Source organism: Solea solea, chromosome 11, assembly GCF_958295425.1.
Source record: "Solea solea chromosome 11, fSolSol10.1, whole genome shotgun sequence".
NCBI classification, from domain to species: Eukaryota; Metazoa; Chordata; class Actinopteri; order Pleuronectiformes; family Soleidae; genus Solea; species Solea solea.
In genome coordinates, this window is record NC_081144.1 from 27,984,628 (window position 1) to 28,001,937 (window position 17,310).

Sequence of the window (17,310 nt, forward strand, 5' to 3'; positions counted from 1 at the left end):
CTTGGTGTTGGCAAAGCACCGCACCCTGCGGGTTGGTGCGACGTTCTCCTCACAGAATTTTATGTAATCTGTGAAACAGTCATTGAAGCCATCGATGTTATCACCATCATAGAATGTCTCCCAGATTGTTGTCTCGAAGCAGTCTCTCAACCTCTCCTTGGCTTCTTCATTCCACATCATTACAGTTCTTTTCTGTGCTGGCTGCCTCCTCACCACGGGTGTGTATTCAGGTCGCAGACATATCAGGTTGTGATCAGAGCGGGTGAGTGGAGGGAGGGGGGCGGAGGTGTACGCACCCTTTATATTTGCATATAAGAGGTCCAGCGTCTTGTTCTCCCGGGTGTGGCACTTCACGTACTGTGTGAACGTGGGGAAAAAGGGGGAAAGCGAGGCACGGTTGAAATCACCATTTATGAGCAGGAGAGAGTTTGGGTGTTCAGTTTGCACTGCGGTCCGCACGTATCGTCTTAAACCCCTCCAAGGAAACGACCGAGTCCGGTGTCATCTCCGTCAGCCAGGTCTCCGTGAAGCACAGCAGGCTGCTCTCCCTGAAGTCCCTCTGGTGCCGGGTCAGCGCCGCGAGCTCGGCCATTTTGTTCACGAGGGAGCGGACATTTCCCATGATGATAGATGGGATAAAAGGACAGAACCTACGTTTCCTCTCCTGTTTCCTCCGACCCGCTCTGCAGCCCCGTCTCTTCCTCTTTAAAACCGTTGGAATCGTCCATTCTGCGTTTAGAGAGAGGGCGGTGTTGCGCAACACCAACAGCTGATCCCTGGTGTAAACAATGGATCCGCTGAGCGTGTCTGCCGACGGAGTTCCCGTTTCCGATTCGAGTGTTGGATGCGCTGTACGATGCCCATCAAGGAATATCCTGGATGAAGAGCCTTGCAAGGTCATTTGTGTGGTGGCCATAGAAGAAAAGGTAAAGGCATGTTCACAATGTCAAGGTAACCAAAAGATGCCAGCGTCTGCGCCGCTCCACCCATGGCAATGGCTCGGCCGTTCATGGTGGAGACTCCACCTGGATTTTGCTGGCCCATTATGTTCCTACTGTTGGTGGATGCATATTCTAAGTGGCTTGAGGCACATATCATGTCAAATAACACTGCGCCAGTTACCACAGAGACACTCAGGACCTTTGCCACACATGGTTTACCAGACACCATTGTAACTGACAATGGGCCCACTTTCACTGGTGAGGTTTTCAAAGAGTTTATGGAGAGAAACGGGATCTGTCATGTCTGCACTGCTCCCTACCATCCATCCTCAACAGCTTGGTGGAACGAGCTGTTGAAACTCTGAAAGATGGACTGCGAAAAATGTCACGACACTCTCTGGACACCAAGCTTTCACGTTTCCTGTTCCAATACCAACTGACTACGGGATTGCCACCGGCGGAGATGTTACTGGGAAGGGGGCCGAAATCCCATCTGGATGTCCTTCATCTGGACGTTGGAGCAAGAGTTTTCAGGTCGCAAGATGAGCAAAAAGTGAGACGGGATAAACATGCTAAAGAGAGACTAGCTATATGATCCTGTTGCTTCTTTACTGTGTGGGGCTCATAATAATGTGGGCAATATAAGTGGACACCCCCCCATTCTTAGTTCTGTGTACTATATCCTAATTTCTTTGTTGTCATGATTTTTGTTTGTTTATTTGTTTATTGACATTTGTGTGCAAGACAGGCTTATATTTCCAGTAGGTTGAGATGTTGATATAATGAGTAAAATGACTTTCACAGGCGCTCTGGGGCAGCTAAAGGGTCCTAAAAGAGAGGTGCAACGTAGTGTTTTTATCGATTTGAGGACCCCCCAGCCATCCTGCATGTCGCGAGGTTATCGTGCTGAAGTGCTTTGTGTCTCTGTGTATCACAGTAAAGTATTTGGAACTCATGCACGCCTGAGAGTATTCCTTTCATTCTCAAGTGTGCAACAAAATTGGTGGCCCGTACGGGGATGATTAACGTCGCGCTCAGAGTGATAAGAAAGCGGACGGCATATCCAGAGTGATGACGTCAGGAGCGCGCAGCGACGGGAGCGCGGCTGCAGCACACACGCAGGATCTGGAGGAGCTGGCAGAGACCGTGTCTCAGAGACTATGGCTTTTGCAGCTGAATCAGCTTAAAGAGGTGTGTGATGAAGTCAAAATCCCATATGGAAATGCCTCAACAAGGCGAACGTTAATCAGACTAATAACAGACTCTGTGGACAACGTAATAAATGATGAAGAAGATGAAGTTGCAAAGTTTTATTTAGGAACCATGCTGAGAACAGTCGAAGAAATAAGAGAGAATGCTGTAAGAATTACTAGCAAAGAAATAACAGAACACACAACACAAAGCATTACAGAAATGAGTTTATCAGAAAAATACTCACAGCTTAACAGCCAAGCTCTATATGATGAAGTTAAGAGGCTGAGTGAAAAAGTGAACAGCACACCTTCAAATTATCAGGCTGTGCCACCAGACAGTATGTTGCCTACAGCTGTGAACAGGCTTCCTGAAGTGACAATAAGGAGAGAATTCAAGATTTGTGGTCAAATTGGGGAAAGAGGGCAGAAGGACAGACTCTCATATACAAATCTCATGCATCAGATTGACAGGGGCCTGAGTAGAGGACATAGTGAGGCCGAAGTGACTGAAGCAGTGGTCAAGTCAATCTGCCCAGGTTTGAGCATTCGTGATATGCTGGAGATAAAAAGTGATCTTACCCTTCCCCAGTTGAAGATCATATTAAAGGGGCATTTCAAGGAGGACAGCTCAACTGACTTATATCACAGGCTTGTTAATATAACACAAGATAGTCGTGAGTCTCCACAAAACTTCCTCTTTCGAGCTATAGAAATAAAAGAGAGACTGTTACTTGCTTCAAGAGAAGGAGAATCAGATGAACAGTACAGTCCTGAGCTCATCCAGAAGAAATTCTTGAGGTCAATTGGCACTGGGCTGACAAGTGACCATATTAAGTTTCAGCTCAAGCCTTATCTGGATGATCTGAGAGTGACAGATGAAATACTGATTGACAGGATGAATGAGGCAGCCAGTGTGGAATCAGAACGACAAAACAAGCAAAAGAAAAACGTGTACAGCAAAACCCCAAAAGTAAATGAATTACAGACAGAAATGCAGACCAGTCAGCAGTGTCGAGGGGCGACAGAAGACAGAATTCGGGTCCAAGAACAGTCAGCAGAAGTTATGATGCACAAGAACCGTAAAACACCTGCTGTCACTAGTTCAAAAGATTCAGAACTTTATGAAACAGTCAGGTTGCTGAGAGAAGAAATGGCCGAACTCAGAAGAAGCATGGCCAACACCTCAGTGTCCCCCCGTCATGCTGGGATGGGTATGAGAAGAGGATGTAAAACATGTCATGAGCAGGGAACAGGTGACCATTGTCAACACTGCTTCAAGTGTGGTCAGTCTGGACACTTTTCAAGAGGCTGTAGAGGACAAAAGGGGCTGACTGGGAAATCCGATGGCACGAATGTTACAATTCAGACTGTAACACCCCCAAAAGCATTAGCCCCAAACCAGACAGAACCAGATGACAAGGTGCATGAACTTCTCTGTGACCGTATCAGGCAGCTGGAGGCAGGGTTAGAGAGAAGTGGGATGGCCGAACAGACTGTAAGTGCCACATATTCTAGCCATCTTTCCTCACATCGCCAAGCCAAGCTAAGAGCACTCATTGGGAAAAAATGTATGGTGGACTGTTTCTTTGAGGATGTGGCAACACAAGCACTGTGGGACACAGGCTCGCAAGTCACAATCATTAACGAAAGCTGGAGAAAGTCTAACATTCCACACATAAGACTGCGGAGCATTGATGAACTGCTGGGTGAAGATGAAACTCTTGTTGGTAAAGCAGCAAATCAGACACCAATACCCTTTGTGGGTTGGGTCCAGCTCAAGTTCAAGCTGAGCTCCAAAGGGGTCCCAAAGCCAGAGCTTGATGTACCAGTGCTTGTTTCTAGTCAGCCAGGAGTAGCAGAACCACCAATTGTCGGCTACAATGTGATTGAGCACCTGGTGAATGGTCATCAAGATGGCGCCGCGGATGGTTGCCTCGGTGCGTTGGTGCGCGTTGTTTTGTCTTGTTTTGTGTTTTAACTCCGTTTTTTGCGATTATACCCGGAGCTCTTTCACCAGAGAAGAGCTCATGAACATCAGGGTAACAACACCAGCGGACTTATTTCCTACTTTTCTTCTCCCCACACTGGAAATTTTGGACATTATGGTCAAAGGTGTGCTCACCTTCGTTCACGCAGTGAAACGCCGGAGGAGAGGGAAACGGGCCGGTGCGCTCGTGCGTCTTCGCCAGCGCGGATTACGCACAGCACTACCGGGTATATTTCTCTCTAATGTGCGTTCACTGGCCAATAAACTGGATGAATTACAACTGCTGTTGGGGAAAAACAGGGACTTCTACTCATCGGCTGTTTTGTGCTTCACGGAGACGTGGCTGTGTGGAATAATACCGGACTCTGCGCTGCAGCTGGCAGGCTTCCAACTCTACAGAGCGGACAGAGACACGGAACTTTCCGGCAAAACCAAAGGTGGAGGAATCTGTTTTTACATCAACAGTGGCTGGTGCAACGACGTGACAGTGATCCAGCAGCACTGTTCTCCTGACCTGGAATCTCTCATCATAAACTGCAAGCCTTTTTATTCACCCCGTGAGTTTGCTTCATTCATTCTGGTCGGTGTTTACATCCCACCGCACGCCAGCGTGCAGGAGGCACAGCGCATGCTCGCCGATCAGATACTGTGTGTGGAGCGGATCAACCCGGACTCTTTAGTTATTGTCCTAGGTGACTTTAACAAAGGAAACCTCACTCGCGAACTCCCCAAGTACAGACAATTTATTAAATGCCCGACCAGAGAGGAGAACATTCTGGATCACTGTTACACCACAGTCAGGGATGCTTATCACGCCGTCCCCCGTGCTGCACTGGGACTCTCTGACCACGTCATGGTCCACCTGATTCCTGCTTACAGGCAGAAACTAAAACTCTGCAAACCTGTAGTGAGGACATCAAAGAAGTGGACCAGTGAGGCTGTGGAGGATCTACAGGCGTGTTTGGACTCTACTGACTGGGATGTATTCAGGACTGCTACCAACAGTCTGGATGAGTACACAGAGGCTGTGACGTCATACATCAGCTTCTGTGAGGACTGCTGTGTTCCATCATGCACCAGGGTGAGTTACAACAACGACAAACCCTGGTTCACAGCCAAGCTCAGAAGGTTAAGGTTGGATAAGGAAGAGGCCTTCAGGAGTGGTGACAAAGACAGACTTAAAGAGGCAAAGTACAAGTTTAGCAAGGCGGTGAAAGAAGCTAAACGACTGTACTCTGAGAAGCTCCAACACCAATTCTCAGCCAACGACTCTGCGTCTGTCTGGAAAGGGCTTAGGCAGATCACCAACTACAAGCCTAAAGCCCCCCACTCCTTTAACGACCAACGCCTAGCCAACGACCTGAACGAGTTCTACTGCCGCTTTGAAAGACAGAGGGACAGTCCTGCAACCATCCCCCATAACACCTCCCAACACCCCCAGCTCCAGTGTTTCACCTCCACCTCCCCCACCTCAGCAGGGGCCTGGGCCTCTCCACCAATGCCCACCTTAAAGGTCCCCCCCCCCTCCACCCCACCACCCACCTCAGTGTTGACTCTTTCCATCCACGAGAGGGACGTCAACAAACTCTTCAGGAAACAGAATCCCAGGAAAGCAGCTGGTCCGGATTCTGTCTCCCCATCCAGCTTGAAGCACTGCGCTGATCAGCTGTCTCCAGTGTTCACAGACATTTTCAACACCTCATTGGAGACATGTCACGTGCCAGCCTGCTTCAAGACCTCGACAATAATCCCGGTTCCCAAAAAGCCAAGGACCACAGGACTTAATGACTACAGACCCGTCGCCCTGACCTCTGTGGTTATGAAGTCCTTTGAGCGTCTTGTGCTTTCACACCTGAAAGCCATCACCAACCCCCTCCTGGACCCACTGCAGTTTGCCTACAGAGCCAACAGGTCTGTAGACGATGCAATTAATCTGGCCCTCCACCACATCCTCCAGCACCTGGACTCTGCAGGAACCTACGCCAGGATCCTGTTTGTGGATTTCAGCTCTGCCTTCAACACCATCATCCCGGCTCTGCTTCAGGAGAAGCTCTCCCAGCTGAGCGTGCCTGACTCCATCTGCAGGTGGATCACTGACTTCCTGTCTGACAGGAAGCAGCATGTGAAGCTGGGAACACATGTCTCCGAATCACAGGTCATCAGCACCGGATCCCCCCAGGGCTGCGTTCTTTCTCCTCTGCTCTTCTCCCTGTACACAAACAGCTGCACCTCCAGTCACCAGTCCGTCAAGCTCCTGAAGTTCGCGGACGACACCACTCTCATCGGACTCATCTCTGATGGTGACGAGTCCGCCTACAGGTGGGAGGTTGAACAGCTGGTCACTTGGTGCAACCGTAACAACCTAGAGCTCAACGCTCTAAAGACAGTGGAGATGGTTGTGGACTTCAGGAAGAACTCAGCCTCACCTGCACCCATCAACCTCTGTGACTCCACAATTGACACTGTGGATTCCTTTTGCTTCCTGGGAACTATCATCTCCCAGGACCTCAAGTGGGAGCTGAACATCAGCTCTCTCATCAAAAAAGCCCAGCAGAGGATGTACTTCCTGCGGCAGCTGAAGAAATTCAACCTGCCAAAGACAATGATGGTGCACTTCTACTCCTCCATCATTGAGTCCATCCTCACCTCCTCCATCACCATCTGGTACGCTGCTGCCACGGCCAACGACAAGGGCAGACTGCAGCGTGTCATTCGGTCTGCAGAGAAGGTGATTGGCTGCAATCTTCCATCTCTCCAGGACCTGTTCGCCTCCAGAACTCTGAGGCGTGCAGGAAAGATTATGGCTGATCCCTCCCACCCCGGTCAGAAACTTTTTGAGTCACTCCCCTCTGGCAGGAGGCTGCGGTCCATCAGGACCAGAACCTCACGCCATAAGAACAGTTTTTTCCCGTCTGCTACTAGCCTTATCAACAAGGCCCGCAGCCCCCCCCTGACACTCTGACTCCTCACACTCCTCCTCTGCCTCTACATGTCACATTATCATTACATCTTTTTTATGCGTTACATTAACGTCATTACTGTGAACTTTTGCACCTGGTGAATATTTCACTGTTACTCACTTCTGCCCAGCTGTACTGCTCCTTCTGTAGTGCTCTTTTCATCTTTTTAAGAAAACATTTATATACTGTGTATATTAAAATTTTGTATGCTTGTTATGCACCAATGACACCAGAACAAATTCCTTGTATGTGCAAATCGTACTTGGCAATAAAGCTCTTCTGATTCTGATTCTGATTCTGATTCTGAAGACTGGAATGGAGCAACACCCAGACGTTACACCTGCAGTGGTAAGAGAAGCTTTTTCCATCGATTGTAAGAAAGCAGATGTGTTAATTCACGTAGTACAGAGCCGTGATCAGAGTGATAAAGAGGGCGTGGTGAAAGTTGGGAGGCTGAAGACTGTGATTTCTGCGGGCCAGACCAGAGAGGTTAAATGTACTGTGAGGACAGGTCCCCGGTCGAAAACACAGGATGTTCTTTTCGAACCAGATGAGATCCGAAAGTGGCCAGAGGGGCTTAACCTCGCTGAAACTGTCATCGATCTACAGAAGGGAAATTGGTCGAAAATAAATATTCCAGTGACAAATGAGAGCAACCACGACATTACTCTCACCCCACGCACAGTGTTAGGTCAGCTACAGCAGGTCAAGTCTATTTACCCTGTAGATGTGAGACCAGCCAGCGCTAGCGAACACACAGCAAAACTAGACAACACTAAAGAGGGTCGAGTCTGCACAGCCAGTGCTCCTGAACACCACAAGAGGGGAAATAGGCAGTTGGACATATGCGCACCTGACTTATGGGACCCTCCAGTGTCAGTTGATCACCTGACCCCAGAGCAACAGATAAAAGTGAAACAAATGTTAAGAGATGAATGTGCTGCGTTTTCAAAAGATGACAGTGATGTGGGATGTATTCCATCACTGCAGTTAAAGATCAGACTGAGTGACACAACCCCAGTAAGGCGCACCTACATCTCTGTACCCAAGCCTCTCCACAAGGAGGTGAAGGAGTATTTAGAGGACCTACTGAATAGGGGATGGATTCAGAAGTCCCGATCTCCATACTCTTCACCAATAGTCTGTGTGCGTAAGAAGGATGGGAGCTTGCGCCTTTGTGTGGATTATCGGGAGCTCAACCAAAAATCCATTCCTGACCGCCACCCAATCCCTCGAGTGCAGGATATGCTGAACACCCTGAGTGGGAGTGCCTGGTTTTCGGTGCTGGACCAGGGCAAGGCATACCACCAGGGTTTCCTTGAAGAAAGTAGTCGACCACTCACAGCCTTTATCACACCTTGGGGCCTATATGAGTGGGTAAGGATCCCCTTCGGCCTGTCGTCGGCCCCAGCAGAGTTCCAGCGCAGTATGGAAGAGTGTCTGGCAGGAGTGAGAGATGAAACATCACAGCCTTACTTGGATGACAATCTTGTCCACAGCAAGTCTTTTGAGGACCATCTGCGTGATATGAGAGAAGTGTTACGTCGTTATCAGGCACATGGAGTGAAACTGACTGCCAAAAAGTGTGAAGTGTTCAAGGACAAAGTCAAATTTTTAGGCAAAATTGTATCCAGAGATGGCTATTGCATGGACCCTGCAGAAATAGCACCTGTACAAGCCCTGAAAGATCGCAAACCTGAGACGGTGGGAGACCTGCGGAAAATGATAGGGTTCCTGTCATACTACAGACAGTACATACCAAACTTTTCACGCATTGCCAGGCCACTGTACAGTCTACTTACCATAGAGAAGACCTCTGGTAGTAAAGTCCAAGCAGCAGGATTGAGTAAGAGCAAGGGGAAGCGCAAGAAGTCAGACCAGCTATCTTCAAGCCAACCGATCACCTGGACAGGAAAACACCAACAAGTGCTCTGCCAGCTTATTGACTATCTGCTGTGTCCACCAATCTTGGGTTACCCTGACTTTGAGAAACCGTTTGTGCTGCATTGTGATGCCTCACAGGAGGGGCTTGGCGCAATATTGTATCAGAGACAACAAGGCAAGCTGGTTGTCATTGGTTATGGGTCGAGAACGCTAACTGCTCCAGAAGCTAACTATCACCTGCACTCTGGAAAGTTGGAGTTTTTGGCGATGAAATGGGCAATTTGTGAAAGATTTCGTGAGTACTTGTACTATGCGCCCTCATTTGTTGTCTATACAGATAATAACCCTCTAACCTATGTTTTGACCACAGCCAAGCTCAATGCCACGACACACCGTTGGATTGCTGAATTGGCTGACTTTAAATTCTCAATAAAGTATCGTCCTGGGAGAGTCAATGGAGATGCTGATGGCTTGTCCCGAATGCCGCTGGACATGGAGAAGTACATGCACACATGTTCCCAGGAAATGGAGCCTGAGACAATAACAACAGTCACACAGGCACTCCAACTCAAATTTGAGGGGCATGAACCCTGGATGTGTCCAGCTACCATTGCTGCAGCATGTACTGAACATGAACCGGAACGGTTAACATCCCCAGTGGCAGAAATTTCCAATGAGGACTTAAAGAAAGCGCAAGAGGATGATCCAGTCCTGGGCAAGGTGCGAGAGTACGTCATAGCAGGACAGTGGCCTCAGTTGGGAGGAAAATATCGACGTGATGACACCACTATCCTAGCAAGACAAAGAAACAAATTGTATGTTAACGACGACGGTATCCTGTACAGGAGGTCAGTGGCTCGAGAACAACTTGTGCTACATGCAACATTCCATCAGCTGATCTACAAGGAGCTTCATGAGGAAATGGGACACCTTGGAGTGGAGAGAACACTAAGTCTGATTCGTGATCGATTCTATTGGCCCCATATGCAGAAAGATGTGGATCATTATGTGACCAAGGTGTGTAGCTGCCTGACACGGAAACGCCCAAGCAAGCCAACTAGAGCACCGTTGGTGAATGTGGTAACCACATATCCATTTGAGATGGTGTCAATAGATTTCTTGCATCTGGAAAGCTGTAAAGGTGGATACGAGTATATACTGGTTGTTATTGACCATTTCACACGATTTGCTCAGGCATATGCCTGTACCAATAAGTCAGCAAAGACGGCAGCAGAAAAGATCTTCGGAGACTTTGTGCTCAAGTTTGGATTTCCGGCAAAGCTGCACCACGATCAAGGAAAGGAGTTTGAGAATAGGCTGTTTTCCAAGCTGGAAGAGTACTGTGGCATTCAAGGTTCGCGCACAACACCTTACCATCCAGCTGGGAACGGTCAGGTTGAGAGATTTAATCGAACGCTCCTGTCAATGCTCAGAAATTTGCCAGAGGATGCCAAGTCGGACTGGAAGAGCTCCTTAGCCAAAGTGGTGCACGCTTATAACTGTACACGCAGTGAAGCAACAGGATTTGCCCCATATTACCTCCTCTATGGTAGGAACCCCCGGCTGCCTGTTGACATTATGTTTGGCCTTGCACCAAGTGACCAGAGCACGTCTCACAGTGACTATGCCAGTAAGTGGAGAAAACGGATGCAGGAAGCATACAGGCTAGCATCAGAGACATCTCAAAAGGAGCAAAAGAGAGCGAAAAGGCAGTATGACCAAAAGACTTATGGAGCTGAACTACAACCAGGGTGCAGAGTACTTGTGCGGAACTTCAGGGACAGAGGTGGACCTGGGAAGCTTCGGTCTTATTGGGAGCAACAAGTCTACATTGTGATGGAGAGGAAGCACAATGACAGTCCTGTCTACGTAGTAAAACCAGAGAAAGGCCTAGGAAAGCCTAAAACACTCCATAGGAACCTGCTGCTGCCCTGTGACTTCCTGCCTGTGGAAAGAGAGAAACAGGAGGAGAAGAAAACTGAACAGAGGAAGCAAAACAGTGACAGAGTGAGGAAAAGTCAGGCAAAACGGAAGGGAAGGGAGCCTGACAGCAGTTCAGAAGATGAGAGTAACTGGAGATTCATGGGTACACAACCAGCAGAGCTGTCTCAACACACTCGAAGTCAACTGAGAGTGGAAGCTGAAGAATTTCATCCACAAGCAGCTCGAAGGGAACTGAGTCAAGGAAGTGAGGAAGGAGATTGTCCAGATGAGGTTGGAGTACGGGTGGATCCAGAAGTGGAGGATAATGGCCAGGCAGTGGTGGAGCAAGATGAGTCTTCTGATGACGCAGACAAGGTAAACGCTGAGCGGGTGTCATCATCTGATGAAGCAGACGAGAGGGATCTGGTGCCACAGTCGTCATCGCCACCAAGACCATATACTTTTCGACAAAGATACCCTCCAAAAAAACTAACCTATGACACATTAGGTCAACCATCAGTCATACACATACAAAAATGAGGTTGGCAGCTAGAAATAAGAGGGACAAGTTCATAGTCACCTGTAAAATTTATGGTTGTTTCAGTTAGTGTTCATGATAATATTCCAGTAAAAATGTGAAATTTATTGAGTATAGTACATTTGTTGTATTGGTTAGTAAGTAGAGTACCAGAGTCACTGACACATGCAGTAGATGTGTGATGCATAGTCCATGTGCATCTGAAAATGTGTTATTGAGTAGTGATAAGGTCAACACCTTTCAGTCCGAGATATATAGTCCGCATAAGTTGCGGGACAGCACTACAGATATCACCTGGCCAGTGGCGTCTGTTGCTGATTTCTGACATAAAGAGGGAGATACGTCATGAAAAGAACTGTTCCGGTACAGGGTGTATCTTGACAGACTGACTCCATAATCTGCTGCTATAACACACCAGTTGAAGACCATTACTCTGGGAAATATGGAATGTCGGGACGACATTTCTGTTGGAGGGGAGAGTGTGGGGCTCATAATAATGTGGGCAATATAAGTGGACACCCCCCCATTCTTAGTTCTGTGTACTATATCCTAATTTCTTTGTTGTCATGATTTTTGTTTGTTTATTTGTTTATTGACATTTGTGTGCAAGACAGGCTTATATTTCCAGTAGGTTGAGATGTTGATATAATGAGTAAAATGACTTTCACAGGCGCTCTGGGGCAGCTAAAGGGTCCTAAAAGAGAGGTGCAACGTAGTGTTTTTATCGATTTGAGGACCCCCCAGCCATCCTGCATGTCGCGAGGTTATCGTGCTGAAGTGCTTTGTGTCTCTGTGTATCACAGTAAAGTATTTGGAACTCATGCACGCCTGAGAGTATTCCTTTCATTCTCAAGTGTGCAACAACTGCTTCTGACTTTCTCTCATCTTGGAGGTTTGCACTCCGTACCAGCTGCTCATTATTATGTTGGCACTGCCAGCAGAGATCAGTTAGCAGCCTGCAGCTTCTGATGTGTGGGAGGAGGTGGTTCCACAGTGCTTTGAAGCTTGATTTAAAAACTTCACGCTCACCTGAAAAGACAAATATTATGTTTATGTATATTTTAATGGCTCATAGTGTTTCACATTAGTGGTCATTATAAGCATTTCACTCTTGTATAGAAATCAATTATTACACATACCAAGCTCCTTAGCAGACTTCATCTATGCCTAGGATTTGGCCAGGCAGCATGATGGCATTGTCTTCCACATAGATGATGGTGTTAAGACCCACAATGCTGTGATTTGAAACATGTAGTGGCTTCTTCGAAACTTCAACTAAAAGCATAATTTTGATAAAAAACAAAAAAACAATCTATTTTTGCTGTTTACTCGGTTTGTGCTGGGCCGACTTGTTGCTGATATAGCCATAGAGAGTCACATATGGAAATTGGATACTTTATTTGAGTATTTAATTATACATTCACATTTTTATACATGATCTCACCCCAAAGCAACATGAAAAGATACATTGTCAGGTATTTGTTTACCTACCTAAATCATCCTTTTCTCTAATCTGAAGAACAGGTAGAGTCTGCTCTGACCCTCCCCGTGAAGAGCAGCAGCATCGTCAGTTCAGCCCAAACTCACAAAACTTATTGTTTTGGTTGTTTTTATTGTTTTGATTGAGACCCCTATCGGCAGAAACGACATACTGTGTGTTTCAACAAATAAATTAATAACTCAGTCAGAAACATGATTCAGGCCCAGCCCTACAGCTTCTTCCTTTGCACAGATGGGTGGTGTGCAAAAATAAACAACACTGCAAATACATAAAATGTAGTGATATAGTGAGCCTGCACTTAGACAGGGACGAACCAGAGCAAAGTCATGAGGACAGTTTTAGACATCAGTCTCCTCTTGTTAATGTTGTATTTCTGTTTTTCCTCTGCTGTGTCCTCCTCTTTTTATTCTTCCTCTTGTCAGTTACAGGGACAGTTTAATTTAAATGGGATGCACAAACCTGGAGATGTGATTCTTGGTGGACTTTTCAGACTTCACTTCTTTACAGCTTATCCTGACCTGTCCTTTACCTCAGAACCACAACAGCCTACCTGCTATAGGTAAGTCTGTGACAGACAAATTAAGAAGCTGCTGGAAAGTAAGCAAATTAGTATGAACTTTCCTGATTATTTTGTTCATATAAAATAACAATTAATAATATGACCTGATTGACGCATTTAAATTTTATTATAGGTGTTGAAGCTAAAGTCACTATTTCCAGTATTTGTTGTGCTAGTTTTACTGTTATAGGATTCAGGCTGGCTCAGTCCATGGTCTTTGCTATTGATGAAATCAACAGAAACTCCCACCTGCTGCCTGATGTGACTCTGGGATACAGTCTGTATGATACTTGCAACCTACTAGGAATTGGATTTTGTGCAGCACTGACCTTAGTCAGTGGTCAAGAAGAGCGAGTTACATTAAAGGAGAACTGTGTAGGAAGTCCTCCAGTCTTAGGGATTGTGGGTGATGCTTCCTCGACACGTACTATTGCCATATCCACAGTCTTAGGTTCTTATAGAGTGCCTCTGGTAAGTTTTTGTATTTCATCTCACTCATTATTGTAATATATTTTAAAATGCAATTTAAGTAATTAATGGAAATTCAATATTCAAATTTTTAAAAAATAGATCAGCCAACACATTGCTTTTTGAACACATGCTCTGTTGTTTTGCAGGTGAGTTATTTTGCCACATGTTCCTGCCTGAGTGATAGACAAAAATTCCCATCTTTCTTTAGGACCATCCCGAGTGATGCTTTCCAGGTGAAAATCAATTTGCTAAATCAAAATGCATGAAACAAATCATGTGCAACCACATTCCATATATACTGCAGTGACATATAATCACTATTCGTGATTTGAGAAATGTTGATATTCGTCAAATAAAAAAAAACAATCCACAGAAGTGTCAAGTTTTTAGCGTGACCTACACTTATACTTGAACAATATCATGACCCTGACTCTCTTACACCTGGTGTGATCCATAGTTAATGTGACTGTTATAAACCTGTTTGTCCTACTATTTAATGTCCAAATCTCTGCTTGTTTAGCAGGATTTCTAGTAAAGATGATTCCAGTCTGTGCACTAATTGCTCTGCTCTGTGTCCACATAGGTGAATGCTATGATTCAGATTCTAAAACACTTTGGTTGGACTTGGACAGGTCTGCTAATCAGTGATAATGACTATGGATTCCATGCAGCCCGGTCCTTTCACTCTGATCTGGGTCCAGCTGGTGGAGGTTGTCTTGCTTACACAGAGACTTTGCCCCGTGTTTACGACCCTGCTGAACTAAAGAGAATAGTGGATGTGATGAGGAAATCTACAGCTCGAGTGGTGATTGTGTTTGCATATGAGAGTCACACGATTAACCTCATGAAAGAGGTAGGTGTTGATACATATACAATAAACCTTGGCATACATCTGTTTTCTCAGTAAATCTGACTCTTATTTTTACATTTACTTAGTTTCTGTTAAATAGATTTAAATGATGATGTAACAGCTGTAACAGATGTAAAGGTTCTACCAGGAGTATTTTAGAGTTAGGATGTTTATGCGTCACTCTACTCATGTTATTGTGTAACACACATGCGGAAAATGTTGTGCTTTCTTTTTCCATCCTAATGCAGAGTTTTAGCCTTTGGTTCATTTCTCTGGATTGTTCATAGGATTATATGTAGGGAATATGTGGTGTGGGCAACCGGACCGGACAGGGGGACAGGGAGTGGACAGACAAGGGGAGGGAAAGATGGTGGAGTGATAGGGAGGGAGGGATAGAGGGAGAGAGAGAGAGAGAGGTTGACAACAATATCAATGACAATGCATAGGTTAGTAACATTAAACAGTTGAAATTATTTCAAACAGACAGAACATACTCAGCAAAACAAAACAAACACAACATGAGGACCCAAGGACCCCCAAAGCAAGGTGGCCCCCCACACGCCCCCACCATGCCCCCCCAGGGACAGAAGATGCACAAGCCTGCCCCAGGACGCAGCGGGGGCGCTGCAGCACACACCTCATCCTGGCCTTGGGATTGAGAACACTCAAAAAGTGTGAAACACTCAAAGACTGATGAAAATAAATAAGGACTTTTTTAGTCTTGATGGCCACTCAAAACTGCTTGAGCGTTACACAAATCCCTAAACATAAATTATTCAGATTTTACTCTCACAAAACAAAATAATTATGTTGAATAAAGCATCATTTCAGGAACAAACATCTGGAAAAGTATTGAACACATTTTATCTGGTTGGATATCGGTGTTTAAAGTGTGATTTCTGCCCAATGCTTGATTTTGGCAAATGCCAATAAGTGGTCTGAGAGCTGAGGAGGGGAGGAGGGAGGAACAGTGGGGAGCAGTCCACTGATTGAATTGTTTGGCAGAAATGCTTTACAAGAGAACCTGGCTGGAAACAAAATAGGGTGGACCCCTGCACCTCCATACCATAAGTCAGTCCTCATGACTCAAACTAGTATGAGTAATAGTCATTCGCCACATCTATGCATTTAGAGTAGAGTTTGATGTCTTTTAACATTTAGATCAACTTCTGCTACAGAGGTCAGCCATTTTGTCTGCAGTCAGGTCCTTCTCTCTTATTATGGTGCATACCTGTGTATGACATCGACTGTGGAAACTAAATTATACTTTATTGGTAAAAAAAAAAAAAAAAAGAATATCAATATACTTACTCTATACTTATTCAATGTCCAGGTGGTGAGGCAGAATGTGACAGGCCTGCAGTGGATGGCCAGTGAAGCCTGGGCATTAGGTGATGTGTTCCAGACTCCTCACTTCATGCCGTACCTGGGTGGAATACTGGGGATCTCCATCCGTCGAGGAAAAATACCAGGTCTAAGAGACTTCCTGTTACATATACGTCCTGACCTACATCACAACAACACCCGTGGAAATAGCATGGTGAGAATTAATTATTTCTACCACAAATTAAATATTGTCATTATTTCAAGAAAACCTTTTTCTTTTTTGTTTTTCAGGTGAATCAGTTTTGGGAACACACATTTCAGTGTAGATTTGCACCACCTCCAGCAGGTTGGGAGGAAACTGGAGGAGAATTATGCACTGGACAGGAAGTTATAGAGGATGTAAAGAATGAGTTCTTGGATGTTTCAAATCTCAGGCCAGAGTATAATGTGTATAAAGCTGTGTACGCTCTGGCGTATGCTCTTGATGACATGCTGCAGTGTGAGCCAGGGAGAGGACCTTTCAGCAACAACACCTGTGCTCATTTACAAAGGCTGGAGCCATGGCAGGTGAGATATCAGTTTACACTCAACTCTTCAATTCACTTCATCCTTTGCATACCTTTAGGGCTCAATGAGTGGTAAATGGTATTTAATTATATAGCACTTTTTTAGTCTTGATGGCTTTGGTGTGTGTGTGTGTGGGGGGGGGGGGGGGGTTGGCTGGGCTGGGAAGGTCTTTGTCAGGGTGCTGGAGAGAAGACTTAGAGTGATTGTAAAACCTCAGATACAAGAAGTGCAATGTGGTTTTTGTCCTGGTAGTGGAAAGAGGACCAGCTCTATTGCAAAAATACTAGAGTGGGCATGGGCGTTTGCCAAACCAGTCTGTGTGGTGTGTGGAAAAAGCTTACAAATGTGTCCCTCCAGGTGTCTTGTAGGAGGTACTTTGGGTGGATGAGGTGGATAGATTATTGGTATTGGCAGTCCCATCTCTGTATTCTTGGAGTGAGAGCTTGTGAACTCCTGCACAAAGGTGTACAGGACGGAATTCACAATGCTGACAGTTAGTGATTCTTTTTCCCAGTTAGAGATGGACACTGCCAGGGCTACCATTTATAATAGGACAGGATTTGTTAGTGGTGTTTGTGGTGGAAAATCTCTGCCTCCACTGATTGATGTG

The 17,310-nt window shown here is 45.9% G+C and overlaps 1 protein-coding gene across 1 annotated transcript in view; it reads left to right on the top strand.

The window, feature by feature from the left end:
- The first annotated feature begins 13,361 nt into the window (after positions 1 to 13,361).
- Positions 13,362 to 17,310, top strand: part of LOC131468263 (extracellular calcium-sensing receptor-like) — a 53,661-nt gene continuing 49,712 nt past the window's right edge. Inside the window, exons 1-6 of the mRNA XM_058642315.1 lie at positions 13,362 to 13,486; positions 13,663 to 13,957; positions 14,104 to 14,190; positions 14,541 to 14,810; positions 16,141 to 16,347; positions 16,425 to 16,700. Of these exons, the coding sequence (XP_058498298.1) occupies positions 13,377 to 13,486; positions 13,663 to 13,957; positions 14,104 to 14,190; positions 14,541 to 14,810; positions 16,141 to 16,347; positions 16,425 to 16,700 (1,245 nt within the window). The 5' untranslated portion in view covers positions 13,362 to 13,376. The remainder of the gene's footprint in view (positions 13,487 to 13,662; positions 13,958 to 14,103; positions 14,191 to 14,540; positions 14,811 to 16,140; positions 16,348 to 16,424; positions 16,701 to 17,310) is intronic.